Source organism: Chionomys nivalis, chromosome 1, assembly GCF_950005125.1.
Source record: "Chionomys nivalis chromosome 1, mChiNiv1.1, whole genome shotgun sequence".
In the NCBI taxonomy this organism is placed as follows: Eukaryota; Metazoa; Chordata; class Mammalia; order Rodentia; family Cricetidae; genus Chionomys; species Chionomys nivalis.
In genome coordinates, this window is record NC_080086.1 from 169150299 (window position 1) to 169163235 (window position 12937).

The window sequence follows — 12937 nt, forward strand, 5'->3', positions numbered from 1 at the left end:
TCTGGTGAACTTCTTAATGGAGAAAGTTAGTTAAGAAAGGAATTAAATAATCAGGAAATTCTAGAGGGGAAGGCTAGTATACTACACTATATTTTTAGGTGGTTAGGTAATGAGCTAAAAGGTTTATTTTCAATAAAATTATGAATAGGGCACGGATTGTTTTTTAAATCAGCACACTGTGTTTTCTCCTAGCATGCATGAGGATATTGGGTAACCAGGCAACCTACATAAACAGCCATGGGGAAGCTAATGGCTCTTGATAGCACATTCACCAGACACTACAATTTCTCCGGGCCTAGGTCTGGAGTTTGCACTTATTGCTCTAAGCAGTGGAAACAAAGAGGAGACCCAGGTCTTTAAATTATCAGTTCTGGGGTATGCTCTCATCAGCAGTTCTGATTGTGGGTGTGTGGGTCTGTGGCGCCAGCAGGAAGTCTTTCTCTGGGTTGTGGTTAATAATCTCTTCTGCTGTTCTTGAGAGCAGAACACAAGCAGTAAACTTCCTGAACTAAAATCATCAGTAAACGGAGGTGAAGGCGAGCGTGAGGAGTTAGGGATCTTTTAAGTGAGGTAAAACCAGGGCATCTTATTCTTCTATCTATCTGAGTAGCCATGAATCAGCAGCTGCTGGTAGGCAGTAATTCTCTGTCTTAAATGGAATGCTCTTACCTGGACCCTAAATGCTGACCAAATGCCTGTTGGCTCTAGGAGAGAGGAACGCAGACCTGGCAGTGGGAAACATTTCACACGTAGCTAGGGGAATATGATCAGTAAACCCCCAAAGCATAGGAAAGTTCTGAACTGTGGGAATTAATCCCCAAATATGTAACAGAAGGGGAGTCAGTTACAGCAAAAATCTACAGCAAAAGACAGCCTAGACCCATCTCATCTGTCCCACATTTAAGAGAAAACTGCGAACTTTGCTTTCAGTGCCCTCCTGCTGAGGCTTATTAGTAGTTTTCTCTCCTGCAACAGTACTTTTCAGGGAGTGGCTGTCATGGTACAATGTTAACTCTTGAGGCTATGTGTGTGGCTGGGCTCTCTGTACTGACTCTGGGACGTTCTAGTAATGACTGAAGGACACAGAATCCTTCTCACAGAACATCCCTGAAGTAGGGCCATACCATGAGGAAACATTCAGTGTGTCGCCAGAGGGGGCAGGTTGTGAGGTGGCCATGCCATCCAACTGTATCCACTTAACCAGCTACTGGCTGTGTCATTGGTTTCGACTGTTTGCAGAATAAATACTAGCGAATTACCAAAGACTTGTGCTTGAAAGTCTTGGACAAAGGCCCCTCTGACCTTCTCTGTGTAAAACTGGCCTTTCTGGTCTGCCACTGTTGTAGCAAGGCGGGATCTACTCTCACAATACTCTCTGCAGCAGCTCCTGCGCCTGGACTGCTGGCTCTCATGGTCCCACTGTCCCTTTCCACACCCAGGAAAACCATCCCCAGTCAGGTGGTGGTGGCGCACGCCTTTAACCCCAGCACTTAGGAGGCGGAAGCGGGAGGATCTGAGTTTGAGGCCAGCCTGATCTACAAAGTGAGTTCCAGGACAGCCATGGCTGTTACACAGAGAAACCCTGCCTCAAAAAACCAGAAAACAAAACAAAACAAACATCCCAAGCCTTTAGAATAGGCAAGGAGAAAAGGAGAAGGCAAAGTTCTAAGTGGCCACCACCACCACCACTATAGCGAAGCTTCCAAACACAAGTGATCCCTTCCAATAGCTCTCTGCCCCTCTGGCCACTCTTGCTTCTTGGGTAGACTTATGAGAACCTTGTTTGAGACACTGCTCCTCCATGATTGTCTCCTGTGTGTATTCAACTTCTTACCCGTCAGGATTCTAAACCACACAGTTGTGGAGCCCTCCTTCCTCTCAGAAGGTACTGGAAAGTTATTCTGCAGCTGCCTGCTGGTGTCTTGTCCCACGGCCAACCTGGTTTCCAGCTCAGTTTTGGGTGTGAACTTGTTGGGTTTCAAGTCCAGTTCCTAAATGCTAGATAAGGGTGTCTTCTGTCTCTGGATCTGGCCTGTGGTGGTTTGAAAGAAAATGGTCCCAAAGGGAAAGGCACTATTAGGGAGTGTGGCCTTGTTGGAGGAAGTGGGTCACTGTGGAGGCCACCTTTGAGGTCTCATATGTGTCCAATCCACACCCAGTGTCTCAGTTCGCTTCCTGTTGCCTGTACAAGGCGTAGAACTCTCAGCTGCCCCTCCAGCACCACGTCTGCCTGCGTGCTGCCATGTCCCTCCATGATGATAATGAGCCAAACCTCAGAACTCTAAGTCACCCAATCCAATTAAATGTTCTCAGAGCTGACTTGGACACGGTGTCTCTCCACATCAATAGCAATTCCAAGACATGGCCCAAGTGTTGCAGCACGCACCACATGTTCGGATCCCAGGAAATGTTTGCTGAATAAAGACTATAAGAACAACAAACAACATTTAAGCTTCTCAAAACAGTTTTTAATTTTTGCTTATTCCCATCCAGACCAAAGTTGTTACAAGCAGGTGTGAAGATCCCCTCCCACAGGGCCTAAGAGCCTTTGAATGGCACCAGCCTTTCTGTCTCTTCTTCCCATGTATGTTCCAGAGGCTTCCTTGTCTTTGCACTGATGCTTCCTGTGACTTGTGACCCTTGAGTAGCAGGATGATGTGGGGACCCGGGGCAGTGGCAAGATTCATATTGCTGCAAACATTGCAGGCACCATATTAGAAAAGGGCAATTCAACAAGAGGCTTTGCAGCTGGGGGTGGTGGCGTACGCCTTCCATCCCAGACAGGTCTCTGAGTTCGAGGCCAACCTGGTCTACAGGGCAAGTTCAGGACAGTCAGAGCCACACAGAGAAACTCTGTCTCAAACAAACAAACAAACAAAAAGGCTTCATTGGTAGCAACACAGGAAAAATGTCCTGTCTTCCTTGCTTTCAGCTGAGCAGACCTGAACTATATTGCTTAATATTAAATACTTGTATTGCTATATTCCTCTCTGAATTTTTAAGTAGATTCAATGTTTATTGTAATGATAATTGCTTTACTTTTGCATTGTCAAATTCTTTGAAACCTTTTATTTTTGCGTGTCTGTGTACCTGGTGTGTGTGTGTGTTGGTTTTGGTTCATGGTTTATCACAGCAACAGTGACCAACTAGGAAAGGACTTGTCTGTGAATTTAAATTATATTAACTGAGGTGAGCAGGCCCACTCGGAATGTGGGGGGAACCATTCTGGGGTCCTGGGCTCCATCAAAAGGAGAAAGCCACCCGAACACAAGCATCTGCTACTGTTTCCTGAACGCAGAGGCAGTGTGAGCGACTGTCAGCTCTGGCTGCCACGGCCTCCTGGTTATGATGGGCTTACCCTTACTGTTAGCCAGAAACCTTCCTTTCCTGGGGAACTTTTGTCCCAGCAACAAGACAAGTTACTAACATGGTGTGCATGGGAACATCAGGATGCCCCTCGAATTTACCCTCTGTGAAGCGGGAGGTGGGAGCTGTGCAGCTACTATTAATGCATTTACAGGGTCACGTCAGGGGAGGGTGGGCCACCTTCCACCCTTCTACTTTCAGCATAAGTTCTGAGTTGACTTTTTTCCTACTTTATGTGTTGAGTATTCTGGCCTGCATGTGTGTCTGTGCACCACATACACGTGGTGCTTGCTGAGTCAGGAAAGGGCTTCAGGTCAGCAGAAACTGAAGTTACAGATGGTTGTGAGCCTCCATGGGCGGGGGCTGAGAACTGAACTCTGGTCCTCTGGAAGGGCAGCCAGCACTCTTAACTGCTAAGCCACCCCTCCAGCCCTGACTCTTGGCTTTAATGCAGAAGGAATAAAACAAAAAGTTATAAAACCAACTAGCACCCTGTCTACAGGCTCTAGAGTACCGCCCATCCCTGGTCAGGGAGAAAGGGCTACTTCCTCCCCAGCCTTGAGGAGATCTGTTTTTGGAGGGAAGCCAGCTGAGAAGCCTCTTATTTGATTTTGGCAATGGAGACAAAGTAATGTGCACACACTCACCTTACTGAACTACAAACTGACAAAGATAAGAGAATAAAAAGGCCCCTGCTTATGCCATAGACCTTACTAAGAAGTTTCAGGATGGTCCGAAAACTTAGGTAGCAGCTAGCTTTCCTTCATTGCTTTCTCAGGGTCCAGCAACTTGGCATGCTCTCCGTCTGGTTCCACCCTCAGCCCTTGGGAATAGACAGCACTAAAGTAGTCACTAGGCAAAGCATTCTGTACTGCAAACTTCCTTAGAGTTCATATAGAAAAGCAAAACTAAGGAGGAAGTAATCCACCTTCATCCACTAAGCATCAGTGTAGACGAAACCAAGTCAGCTCACGCTATGCTGGGTGGCTAGAGCCTGTGGCTGCACACACAGCGAGCCCCACCCACACCCGCAGCAGGGGACACCATCAGACGGTGGTTATTTTCTTATCCTTGGTGGCTTGTTTGATGGCAGCCTGCTCACAGATGATCTCCTTGAGCCTCTGCAGCCTGGTGTTCTGGACGGTCTGGTCCCCGACGCCGGTCTGGCTGCGGTGCAGCAGGGTCAGGGCATGGATGTACTCCAGCTCTGTGTACTTCACGCCCTGGTCCACCACCAGGTTCAGGAGCTCATCTGCTGTGTTGTACAGCATCTCGTAGTACTGCCTGGGGAAGCAAAGACAGAGCCTGGTTGAGTGTTTCCTCTATCAGCATGGTGGCTGGGGGCATGCGACTGCTGGTAATTGTATGCTAATATGTCTGCTTAGTTCACCAACAGCTACTGATTACCTGAGGGCAAGTTCTGCCCACTCAACCTCTCAGTCACTCACGCACTTATTATTGGAGACTCTGGGAAACAAAGATAGCTTTCTTCCCCACTTAAATGGGATGACATGCTGCCTGCTTCTTCATGTTTCATATAAAGCACTTAGAATGTGGTGTTCCATGAAGATGAACTCTTAAAACAGCAATAGGAACACAGTAACAGTAAGGGACAGAAGAGGCTTCTAAGCACGTGGGTTACCTCCTTCCTGGCATGAAGCTTTACTAAGGTGGAGGGGCTAGAAGTGAGCAGCGTGTGCCGAGGAGACGTGGGCAGTAAAGAAATCCCACACATCAGGACTGCTGACCCAGGAACTTGTGTTCCTGCACTCTGGGCCTTGAGTTTGTTTCTTCTGCATCAAGAATATCTTGGGGAAAGAAAAACCAAAGCAAACCAAAACAAAAACCCTTCCAAACCTCACATTTTTATGGGGGAAGGAAGCCATTCTTGGGTATGGGAATATATTTCAAGAGCTTTATGACTACTGGGTGTGTTCATGAAGAGTTTTGATGTCTACTAGCTTTTCTTTTCCATTGCTATTCCATTAGAACAGGGGAAATGATGCCCTTGAATGGTACCTAGAAGGGGTGGAATGAACCTAGTTTTTTCAGATGGGCAACTTCATGAGTGTCCTGGGAGCACAGTTTGGCCCTGTCGTGTCCTCTGAAGATTAGTGTTCTGTTGTGGTTTCAAATGAGGATGTATTTCAGCCTCATGAGACCTGCTATTGCACAACTGTGAAGTGTTCCTACAGGTTCATATATCTGAACATTGTATCCCAAGCTGCAGGGATTGTTTTAGTAGGCTGTGGAAAGTCTGTCTGTGGAACTAGCTGGTAGATACTGGACATCAGAGGCGGGTCTACGGGAGTTACAGACTAGCTCTGTGTCTTCCCAACACTCTCTGCTTCGTAATCCGTGGAGATGAAGATGTGGTAGTTGCGAGCTCTCATTGCCCCAGAGTGAAGAGCCATGCCTTGTCCACTAGGACGAACGGCACTCCTTCAGCTGGAAGCACAAATACACCCTTCCACTTTTAGGGTGTTTCTATCGGTATTTGGTCGCTACAGAAAAGTAATGGACACATAACCAGGTATTCAGAAAGCATTGCCCAAGCATATCCTTGGATGTGGACAGAAGTATCTCTTTGAAAGAGGTGGATAAGGTCACTTGGAGGATTCTGGGAAAACAGTATCAATAACCAGGAAACCTTTTGAGGTTGCACGTTTAGCATAAAATCCATGAGCTTTATATTATAGTCCTCAACATAATTGTTATAGTTAAAAATATTTTAGTAAGTTTCCCTGGTGTGATTCCGTCCTAAAGAGCAGCAGGCAGTACTCTCCATGTGACTTCTCTCCCACCAAAATGCACGCCTCCACCTTATGGAAGACTCGATGGACATGGACGCAGACACGAGCCCTCTTAGGCCTTAGAACTACCTGTTCAGTTGTAAACTAAAAGCTGACAAAGATCACCATTTTAAGGTGGGTAATGATGAGAATGAGCACTCAGAACGGTTAGTTCAGGTGCTGGGGCAACAGACGAATGACACATCATAGGGGGAGAAGCAATGAACTGTGAAGGCAGTCCAATTAAAGAAACACCGACAACTTTAAAAATGTCTGTACAGCCAGCAGTTTCTCTCGGGAACTCTGAGATGACACCAGCTGTGGTCTTAAGGTTGAAGTGTGGGTCAGGGCCTGTGCACACGAGTGGACAGCACCTAGTAGCTGTAGAGGAAGATGCAGTCAGAAGATGAAGACGAGGAGGACATAAAGGTCTTGAGTTTGTCTAGAAAGCGATCTGCTCCTGGAGGTGGCAACAAGGTTCCACAAGAAAAAAAAAAAAAAAAAAAAGTAAAACTTGATGAGGATGATGAAGATGATGAGAGGAAGCTGAAGAAAAAGTTCCAGTGAGGAAATCTATACGAGATACCCCAGCCAAAAATGCACAAAAATCAAACCAAAATGGAAAAGACTTAAAATCATCAACACCAAGATCAACAGTTCAAGAGTCCTTCCAAAAACAGGAAAAAAAAACTCCTAAAACACCAAAAGGAACTAGTTCTGTAGAAGACATTAAGGCAAAAAAAAAAAAAAAAAAAAATGCATGCAAACAGAGAAAAAGCGTATTGAATAGTCCTGGGCACTACTGTTAAATTAAGCCCAAAGACGGGAAAGAGGAAAAGGAAAGAGGAAGCAACACAGTTCATACTGAGGACCATCAACAATCCTACTGCAGTCCTCTAGTTTCAGCTCTGTGCCCTTTCCTGATTGGCTGCCCATTCCCCCTTGCAGGATGGAAGCAATCTCTTGTTTTCCTAAAGCATTTTTCTTTCACTCTTGTGATGCAGAGATCTCTACTGCTTTCTACACTTGTATTTGTGCCTCATCTCTGACCATGTTTTAATACTTTGTATCCTTAGCTGCTCAATAAATTTCTGAATAAACCAAAAAATATTTTAGTGAAAAATTATGCTGTAAGAAGAGGCTTCATACTGTCCAACAGCATCACATGCTCTGTGGGGCACAGCAGCTTCCTCCCTGACACTTTCCTTATTCTCTGAGTTAAGGACCTATGCTACATAGTTCTGTCTCCCTTAGGTGCACAGGTGTGAGATAAAGCTGTCTGCTTAGGACGCTTCCTGAAAACATCCATTTTAAATATTGCTCAAGAAGAAAACATGTACAAATTCAGACTTAAAATGGACTAAGACCTTAGGGCCCTTTGAAACCTGGACTTTCTAGCCTAGATGCTCCCAAACTTCAGAGTGCTTCCCTGGCAACCACCTAGGGGTCATGAGCATGGAGTACAGGAGCCTCACACCCCGGCAGTGGAACTGTCAAAGCCATTCCCACCTCCAGGATGCCCAGGACCTAGAAGCAGGGGCTGCTACTGAGGCAGTAACTGGTTTATCAGACTTCTTGCTGAGATTAAGCCAAAAGAATTGGAGTTCTTTGCATTATGATATTGATATTTTCATCATTCATCTTTAAAAGCAATGCTTTTAACGTCCATCAGCCCAGACAAAATTGAATTTCTTTTGAAAAGTCTGATGGATTGTTTCAGGGAGACTGGTTTTCTATAGAGACTGCCATCTCACCCTGGGAAAAAACAAGACAAAGACACGAAGATCTCTAGGCCTGGATCTTCCAGTGTGATGAGTGACGAAGGGCACCCCACTAAAGAACTTAATGCTTCAATATCCTCTGTGCACTCACGACCTTCATAAACCCCAGAGTGACACTCTGAAGGCAACGGAGAGACTAAAGGAGTTCTTAAGAGTCTCCGATGAACAGTGCACCAGAATTGCAAAGCTGAGTTATTAAACAAAATTGACAGGTAACTGATGGCATATTTTCTATAGTTAGGGGAAAATTCCCCTATAACCATGATGATATATTAGATCATAAAGAAACATAAATATTTAAAGACAGAATGAAATTCATTTATCTTTCAGAACGCTCCCTCACCCAGTAGCGAAGCCTAATAAATGGGCGGAACGACTGACACAGATGTGGGAAGGTGCTACACGATGCCCTGAAGAGAAACTGGGAAAATGCCCCAGACCATGCAATTAAAATGAGCTTCCATGATAAACACTGACAGATTGAAATGAAATCATGTAACCCAACAGTAATAAATAATTGATGGGTACGTACTGAGACTTCAGGAAAATAAAAGCATGGTTTTTTACCATCAAGCACTAAAACGGCAGCCATAGCTTCCAGGGTACCCTAGCTTCCAGCAGATGGGATTGTATGTGGCTGCCTGGGCTGCATTCGTGAACACACATGTACTGCAGATGTGGCCTAGCTCAGGACTCACAGCAGGGGTTGCTTTATGAGAACCCCTTAACATTTAGAGGCCAGCTGCTAGCTGTGGGTTGAATAGCCTATTCTCAGGACCAAAGGAGTTTGGCATCATCCTGGTGATGACTGGAATTCTGTGATCAAGTCTGTGCCTTCCGATAGTTCCTCTTGCCCTTTGCCATGTGCCTTTTGGTAGCACTTCCCAAAGTGTCATGAGCAGACACGGCGAATGAATGACCCAGAGGGGCACGTGAAGGAAGACTATTTTTGCACACAGTTCTGCCGTGGAGCCACACGACATTTTCCGTGCATGCAGTCAGGCATGTGTGCACATACAAGCTGCTTGAGCCTTCGCTGTTAGGGTTAGGACCCTTCTGACTGCCCTTTAAACACTCCTTGTTTCACACACAAGGTTCAGGAAGAGCTTCAGTCCACCCCTGTCCACTTCCCACTCTGGCATCCTCATGTCTCCCCTGTCCTGAGCTTACTGCAAATGGTTATGGGTTTCCTGTAGGTAAACCGGGGAAAGAATGCCCTCCCTCAGGCCATCTCTTATAGCCACAGAAATTTTTCCTGTGCCTGTAACCTCTCACAGCAGGTGTGTGTGCAGGTGACAGACAGCAGGGCCCTTCTGGGAGCTGGTCTAAATCCCTGGGTATACTTTTACCATCTGCCATTTTTAACTTAGTGAAATTCAGAGTACAAGATTCATTTCTAAATGGCTCTTAGTTACTCTGGACATCTGGGGGCATTAGTGCCAGTATCCCCAGGTCAAATTCTCTATATAACATAAATAACATAATATTATATGGGTTATATAATAACACTGTATTATTAAAATTATATATCAAATAAAATTATATTATATAATATATAACATAAATAACATAATATTTGCATAAAACTTATACAGTCCTCCTGTACATCTTAATTTTTGAGACACGGTCTCACTATGTAGCCCTGGAAGGTCTGGAACTCACTATGCAGACCAGGTTCACCTTGAATTCACATAGTTCCTCCTGCCTCTGCCTCTCAAGTGCTGGAATTAAAGGCGTGCACCACCATGCCTGGCTCTTCCATACATTTTAAAATCCTGTCTAGGTTATGCACGCAGCACAATGTGCACACAGTGCAAACAGCTGTTACAATATAGTGTTGTGAGAACAAGATCAGAGTCTGCACATATTTTTTTCCCTGAATATGTCTGATCTTTTGTTGGCTAAAACCACAGATGGCAGAATCTATGGATAAGAACCTGTGCATAAAGATGGCTAAATGTCAACAGCTCTAGGCTCCTGCTGTGTTTTGGAGCTGTATTTATTGTAGTAATATTGGCAATATTTAACTTGTAGATACATCTGTGTATTCAACCTTCTGAAATAGGTATCACAATTCACACTGTACACAGAAGCAACTCAGCTGTAGAACATGAGTGATTTGTTTCAGGTCTCAAACGAAAGGATCTTAAGACCTAAGCCCTCCAAAGCCAAGGTAATACAGATATTTGAAGGCACAGAAAGCAAGAGTACTAGCTGCCAATAGTCTGTCTAGCTAATGACATTCAGCCAGGCTTTTGTACAACTGAATACAATTCCCAGATTCACTCCAGCTAAGTCTTCTGTTGAAGTGCAGTGAGCCTGCACTGTGGCTGTCCACACTTTGTTTAGACAGACCTCACAGTTACAGAGGAAAAGCTCTCTCTAGATCTGAAATCCAGGGCTCCAAACCTAAACTTTAGCATTTAATTCAGGGGCTTTTCATTTTTCTACCTACTTTATTTTTCCCTGTTTGTCTGTTCAAGGTGGTAATGGATATAGGTAAGCATTCTTTTTAAAAGTTGGTCACCTTTCTGATTGATTGCTTCCTTGAGGAGGCAGATAATCGCATGTTTTCAGTGTGGTGCTTTGGGAAGGGGAATTTTCACGCACTGGTGGTAGCAATGGAAATTAGTACAGCCATTATGGGAGTCAGTAGATATCGAGAGTTTTTAAAACACACAGGACTCTCCTATGACCCAGCATCCCACTCTGAGCTCTACACCTAAAGGACATTAAATCGTAAATTACACCAAAGTTGTACTTGCACTTTCTTCTTTATTGCAGCAGTATTCATAATAGCCAAAATACAGAATTGATTACAGTGTCTATCACTGAATGTACGAATAAGGAGAGTACAGTGTATATACCTAACAGGTTATTACATAAGAAAGAATAAGATCCTGACATGAAGAGCTGGCCTGAATCTAACAGTATTGACTGGAGCTCCCCAAGTTACTTTTTGGTGGGGACAATGAGATGGCTCAGTAGGTAAGAAGGTGCTTGCTGCCGACCCTGGTGCCCAGAGTTGGATCCCTGGGACCCACATGGTAGAAGGAAGGAACTGGCTTCCACCACTTGTCCTTCCATCCCACATGCGCACTGTGGCTAAGTGGGTTTGCAAGCTGGGCGTGGCTTTTCTAACACGTTTAGAATCAGAAATGTTTGGCCTCAGGTGATTTCGGGTTGGGGACTATATGCACATACATAGTGAGATATCTTGGCAATGGGACTTGATTCTGAATTAACATGTTTCCTACACATCTGTTAAGGTGTTGCTTATGGCCTGAAGGTCTCTCTGAAGGCTCTTAAGTAAGAAGGCTTTGTCCTCAAGATGGTAGTACTGGGAGTGGTGGGCTCTTTAAGAGCCAGTGACTAAGGGCAGGTTCTTGGGTGCCTGGTGGTGCTGCCCTCTCAAGGGACTGCTGTTTTATGAACACAGTCCTTACAAAAGCCAGAGCCTGACCTCCAGGTTGTTCTTGTTTTTCTCTGTCTCAGATGTCTTGTTTCTATATAAACTGCAACCACTGCTACCTGCTGTGATTGATGGATCTGAGGACGTCCTTACCAGAGATGACGCAGGCACGGTATATTTGAACTCGTAAATGAAGCTCTTTTCCTCATTAGGAACTTGCCTCAAGTACTTCATTATAGTAATGAAAAGCTGGCTCTTGGGGAAGGCAATTTTGTGCAGTATTTTAGTGAGGCTACGTTCTGACTGCAATCCCTTGTACAAGGTTGGAGGTGGGATTCTCCACTTGTGGCATCAGGTTAGTACCCAAAAGATTTTGGAGTTTAAAACATTTTAGGTTTCAGATTTCAGATTAAGGATGTTTAACCTGAAACTGGAGTATTTCAAGCACTTTAATATAGACCCAGCAGTAAAAGGTAACTAAATGAGCAGGCTAAAGACTGAATTCTGCTTCCTTGATTGTAACTATAACAATAAACACAGAAATGGGCGAAAGAAGAGAAAGGAACTGATTAACCCATAAGTAACCGAGAGGAGTCTCTTACCGTGGGGAGCTTCCCTCAGCAGCCAGGCAGAGGTTCTGGCTGTCTTGCCAACCATCTTAACTGGTCACGTGCCTTTGGACAAATGCTGTCATTTGCTTCCCAGCTGAGAACCTGAGAGGCTATGGTAGGTGCTCTTTAAGCACTGGTAGTAGCCCTTTTGGGTTTTATACAAAATTCCCTGCTTGGTCCTTTCACATTACGGGGCTGTCATCAGGCTCACTGCTGCTAACTGCTGCCGAGCAATGGAAGGCAAGGATTACCAGTTGCCTGCAAACACTCTCAACAAGGGTAGTCTTAGCCCAGATACTTTCCAGACCAATAATAAAACAGATAATAATCCCGTGTATCAGAAGAACACATTAGTGTATTAAAAATAGAACACAGTTGCTATTTGTCTTCTCCTTCAAAGAGCTTAGAGTTTATTACAGACATGATTGAAAATTTTAATTTGAAATGTAGCGAAGTTATTTCCATTTCAGGAATGAGAAAAGGTAGAGAAAAGCTAAATAAGTTTCAGGCAGTTAATGGCAGGTTTGGATGAGTATTTTATGTTGGGATAGTCTTTAATAGCCTCAGCAGATTAACCTGGTTTCTGTTTGCGGCATGTTGCTGTAGAAAAGATTTTAGAAAAGACTTTGCCCACATTCTCTCAGCTAATGGCAGCAGGTAATCGTTCCAGAGGTGGATACAATTTAGAATTTTGAGTTTGGAAGATTTGCTTTGTCTTTTTGGAGGCTTGTTTGTTCATTTGCATTGTTCACTCCCGTGATCAATAAATACCGAAACGACTGGGGATGTAGCTCAGTGGTAGAGCACTTCCTCAAGTGTGACACCCAAAGCTGGGGGCGGGGGGCAATAAGCAGTTATTTAGCGGTCTTATTCTGATAACCTCCACATATCTGCAGTTCTGGGGTGTCCACATCAGCTGTGTTCATCCCTCCCCCCAGGTGTGTCCCTCATCTCTGCACTGCCAATGGGCAGCTA

At 44.8% G+C, this 12937-nt stretch overlaps 1 protein-coding gene and 1 pseudogene across 1 annotated transcript in view; one reads left to right on the plus strand and one right to left on the minus strand.

The window, feature by feature from the left end:
- Positions 1-2483: 2483 nt before the first annotated feature.
- Positions 2484-12937, minus strand: part of Exoc4 (exocyst complex component 4) — a 756055-nt gene continuing 745601 nt past the window's right edge. Inside the window, exon 18 of the mRNA XM_057763023.1 lies at positions 2484-4650. Coding sequence (XP_057619006.1) covers positions 4413-4650 — 238 coding nt within the window. The 3' untranslated portion in view covers positions 2484-4412. The remainder of the gene's footprint in view (positions 4651-12937) is intronic.
- Positions 6192-7133, plus strand: LOC130877448 (nucleophosmin-like; annotated as a pseudogene).